This window comes from Engraulis encrasicolus, chromosome 14 (genome assembly GCF_034702125.1).
Source record: "Engraulis encrasicolus isolate BLACKSEA-1 chromosome 14, IST_EnEncr_1.0, whole genome shotgun sequence".
Lineage (NCBI taxonomy): Eukaryota > Metazoa > Chordata > Actinopteri > Clupeiformes > Engraulidae > Engraulis > Engraulis encrasicolus.
In genome coordinates this window covers 8,498,509-8,503,508 of record NC_085870.1, presented here as the reverse complement: position 1 = coordinate 8,503,508, position 5,000 = coordinate 8,498,509, and the positions used below count along the sequence as shown (strand labels likewise).

General features: G+C 42.4%; 1 protein-coding gene across 1 annotated transcript in view; it reads right to left on the bottom strand.

The window, feature by feature from the left end:
- col2a1b (collagen, type II, alpha 1b) overlaps positions 1–5,000 on the bottom strand; it is a 103,797-nt gene that overhangs the window by 49,825 nt on the left and 48,972 nt on the right. The window contains exons 14-16 of the mRNA XM_063216239.1: positions 3,435–3,479; positions 1,430–1,483; positions 329–373 (exon numbers count right to left, since the gene is read on the bottom strand). Coding sequence (XP_063072309.1) covers positions 329–373; positions 1,430–1,483; positions 3,435–3,479 — 144 coding nt within the window. The remainder of the gene's footprint in view (positions 1–328; positions 374–1,429; positions 1,484–3,434; positions 3,480–5,000) is intronic.

Genomic DNA, 5,000 nt, shown 5'->3' with positions numbered 1-5,000 from the left:
TGCACAGAGAGAGGGAGAGAGGGGGAGAGAAAGAAAGAGAGAGAGAGAGAGAGAGGGAGAGAGAGGGGAGAAATGGAGAGAGAGAGGGTGAAAGAGAGAGAAAGGGAGAGGGGGAGAGGGAACAGGAGAGCTGTTAACCAGACCTCGTGCTCTCGTCTACCTCAGAATAACAGCCACTTCACACGTCTCAGCAGTAACACTCTTATCAGACTCACATGCTAGGGTATTTACAGTATGTGTTCATGTCTTTAATGTTATGTTCATTTATTTGTTTGTTTGTTTGTTGTTTGCTCATTTATTTCTGTAAAAAAATCAAAGCTATACTTACAGGAGGGCCAGCAGGGCCGGACAAGCCATCGTTTCCACGGGTGCCCTGTTGCAGAGAAACAAAATGTGCAAAATTAACCAAATGTCAAAACAGACTTTAATGCTCTACAATCAATATATTTCCACAATATATTTTATTTACTTAATCATTTCAAAAAGCAGAGGCCACCTGATCCTGGACATAATGACCACTCTAACAGATGCTGCTGTGGTCATGTGTCCAAGTCAGTTTATGAAAATAATGATGGATGACATGGCATTGCTCATGATCGCTCGAAGGATGTCAGCCAAAGGAGAGGGGCCTTGCTGTTTTCTACTATATTGGCTGGTAGTGAGTGAGTGAGTCAGTGAGTGAGTGAGTGTAGACATGTGCTTGTATGTCAACAATGATATACTCATGAACGACCATCCGGGTACTTTGCTCTTAAATTTGCGTTACGCCCCTTTATGGGTGAAAACAAACCGAATGTCTCATTGACTTACATGCTAAATCGGCTAGCCTAAATGAACACATTCCATGCTTCAGCCACGGCTGTTTGGCTATATTATTTGAACAGCCGGCAACACAACACGATTTCGGCATGTTGCGCGTGAACAACGATAGTCTACAGGTCCGTATCTTACGTTTATTAAACCCCAACATCACCAATTGACTTGCATGGGTTGTTTTCCCCCACAAATGGGCGTAACGCACATGGAAAACGTCACGCCGTTCATGAGTATAGGAGATCTGGGGGGTCACATGGTTAACCTACAGGAAGTGGCAAACCTGCTAATAGATGTATCTGCAGGCATCCTTTAGTTAAGAAAATGAGGAATGCAGGCTCTTCTATTTGATGGTTTACCTCTACCACAAGGTTGACCTGGTTTGCTACTGAACCAGCTTCTTAGTATACCCCCTGAATGGGACAGGAGAAGAGACGCTTATGTGCGTGTCAAGGGATGGTGAGGAGTTAGAGGGAGGGGGTGCGTTCATGGGTGTTTTGGAGGGAGGTGCAGGCAGTTTCTCCTTTTGTATGAACACTGCTACTGGTAGTGTTTCCAGTTTATGATTTACAAATTAATTTGAAAATATTGATGGAAAATGAGAAGAGATGCTTACAGCGACGCCAGAGGGTCCGGGACGTCCTCTCTCACCGGGAAGACCACGAGGACCCTAGAGGAAGAGGAGGAAGATGAGGAAGAGAAGTAAGAGGAAGAGGAGGAAGAGGAATATGAGGAGGAGGAAGATGAGGAAGAGGAGGAAGAGGAAGAGGGGGAGGAGGGCAGGAGGAGCAGAAGGGGAGAAGGAGAGTGGGAAATATGAGGAAGAGGAGGAAGAGGAGGATGAAAGGGTTAACAATACAGATTTCTCCTCTTGTTTTTGTCAGCATGGACCACAAATATTAACTAGACTGCCTGTGCAGTCGCCTTCGACTGCTTAAGGTATATCCCCGAAACGCGACGCTTCCAGTCCCCAATCCTTCCTACCACTCCCGTCCACCTTTTCATGAACGTTTATGATAAATACAAAATATAAAATAAATATATTTAATATCTATACATAGATCAATGACGTGCATAGGCTTAAAACCAAATGACTATTGTGAAAATGAAGGAAAAAATGGGGCAAATGGTAACACTGTTTTAATGGTTCACTATTACAGTGTATATACCACATTAGGTACAGTGTAATAACCAGTGTAACAATATTTAATACCACGTCATACCAGTGTGACACCATGTACCAATTTTGTACTTATATCATGTAGGCTATTTGTGTGTAAGTGGTATTACATGGTATTGCATATTTGTACACTGGTATTACACTAGTATTACATGGTATTACATATTGTTACACTGGTTATTACACTGTACCTGGTATTGCCTATTTTTACACTGGTATTACACTAGTATTACATGGTATTAAATATTGTTACACTGGTTATTACACTGTAGGCCTACCTGATATGGTAGATTCACTGAAATGGTGAACCATTAAATTAAGGAGTTAACCGGGCAAATCAATCCACCCAGTCAGAAGTTATGGGCCAAATAAAAATTCCACCATTTTGAAAGTGTTGACCTCCAAACTCGAATCAGTTCATGAACCTACCCTGCAGCATTCACACACCAAATCTGGGACAAATCCATCCACCCGGTCAGAAGTAATGGGCCAAACAAAAATGCGGCCATCTTGAATTCGGCCATCTTGAAATTGTTGACCTCCAAACTCGAATCAGTTCATGAACCTACCCTAGAACATTCACACACCAAATCTGGGACAAATCCATCCACCCGGTCAGAAGTTATGGACCAAACAAAAATTCGGCCATCTTGAATTCGGCCATCTTGAAAGTGTTAACCTCCAAACTCTAATAAGTTCATGAACCCACCCTAGAGCATTCACACACCAAATCTGGGACAAATCCATCCACCCGGTCAGAAGTAATGGGCCAAACAAAAATTCGGCCATCTTGAATTCGGCCATCTTGAAATTGTTGACCTCCAAACTCGAATCAGTTCATGAACCTGCCCTAGAGCATTCACACACCAAATCTGGGACAAATCCAAACATCCGTTCAAAAGTTATCGCGTTAACACGAAAGACCTTACGCGGCGGCGCAAAACCATTACATCCCCAACGCTCCGCGTTTCGGAGATATAAATATGCTATCTGTGTAGAATACAGTAGATCTGGCTGCTGTCTATGTCCATAGGAATGAAGTTGACTGGCTTCTCATCAGTCAGAGCTTCTCTTCCTCATGTTTTGATCCTGATGCAGGCCCATCAGCATGCTAAATGTGAATCAGAACTACAAGTGCCTGTACCTACAGCTGCACCTGCCCTGTGATCTGGGCTATACAGTAGGGCCAGTAAGGCCTCAACTACGGATTCCAATGAATGCATTAAAACAGATGGATATGTGGGCCAAGCCATAAAACATATAGGATATTTTTTATTACAAAATCAGCCAATCAAACTTAATTGGTTAATTGATTTGATTGACCAACCCGTGGCTACATTTAAAGCTATGTCATGTGTGGTTTTATGTTTTGTGATGTTTTTACGGTTTTTTTGTGTGGCTTTTTACAATTTTTATTTTACATTTTTTGGACAATACTTACCATGGGGCCAGGAGCGCCACTCTCACCGGGAGCACCACCCTCACCCTGTCAGGAGAAAGAGAGAGAGAGAGAGAGAGAAGAGAGAGAGAGAAGAGGAGTGAAGAGACAGAGAGCGAGGGAGTGAGAGATGGAGAGATATGGAGAGGGAGAGAAAGAGAGAGAGAGAGAGAGAGAGAGAGAGAGAGAGAGAGAGAGAGAGAGAGAGAGAGACAGGAGAGAGAGAGAGAGAGAGAGAGAGAGAGAGAGAGAGAGAGAGAGAGAGAGAGAGAGAGAGAGAGAGAGAGAGAGAGAGAGAGAGAGAGAGAGAGAGATTAGAGGTGAGAAAAAAACACAAGTACAACAAGTACAACTTTGTAAGGGTGCACTGCGTAATATTTTTTGTAGTTTATTTCCAGAATTCATGCTGACCATTCAGAAATGCTACCTTCTTCATGAATACTTACCACCACCATCAAATTCTAAGTATTCATTAATGACTAGGACATGTTTAGCCTAAAAACTTACTGTACTTTAGTCATACTAGTAAATATTAGTTTATTATTTAGTTAATATTCATGAACTCTGGCAGTAGGCAGCTCAGTTGCAAGACCTACACCATCCTACCACCATCCTACACAGTGCACCTTTTAAGTTTAAAGATGTACAAGGGACACATGTAACGCAGGGAATTGGCAAGAGTTCTGAAAGTGTGGCTTTCTAAAGAACTCAGTGTGACAGAGTGAGGGGAACAGAGAGGTCAGACAGGAGGAGAAAGAACAAGGAGTGACTGTAGAACATCCGTTTCCTAAGATAAGAACAGCAGCCCACTCAGATAGGAGAGAGAGAGAGAGAGAGAGAGAGAGAGAGAGAGAGAGAGAGAGAGAGAGAGAGAGAGAGAGAGAGAGAGAAAGAAAGAGAGAGAGAGAGAGAGAGAGAGAGAGAGAGAGAGAGAGATATTGAGAGAGAGAAAGAAAGAGAGAGGGGGAGGTTAAACAGCAGGTGATAGAGTGTGGTGAAAACTACAGAGGGGTCGCAATAGCTAAGATGGATAGGAGCACACAGACACGTGTGTGCATGTCTGTGTGTGTGTGTGTGTGTGTGTGAGTGTGTGTGTCTGTGTGCGTACGTGCATGCGTGCAGGGCTCTAAATTAACTTTTTCCACCACCAGCCAATTTGGCTAGTAGACATTTTTTCTTACTAGCCAAATGGAAGGTCAACTAGCCATTTTTTTCTCACCAAAATAAACCATGCGTTAATTATGTTCCTTTTAATTATTTTATTAAACTAGGCGATGTCCTCAACACAGATAAACAATATAAATATTATACTCAATATAATTCATTCTATTCTATAATTGTTTAGTAATTATATTTTTATTACCTGCATTTCATTATTTTTCATTCCATTTCCATATACTGCACAGACAGCCTAACACTAGCCTTTTACCTCACACACCATCACCCAAACCTCACATACAGTATAGGCCTACAACTCACACAAACACAGCATGCCTTCAACACTAATGTCACACACATACCAGACTTTCAACATAGCCAAACACACACACACACAACCAAACACTGCAA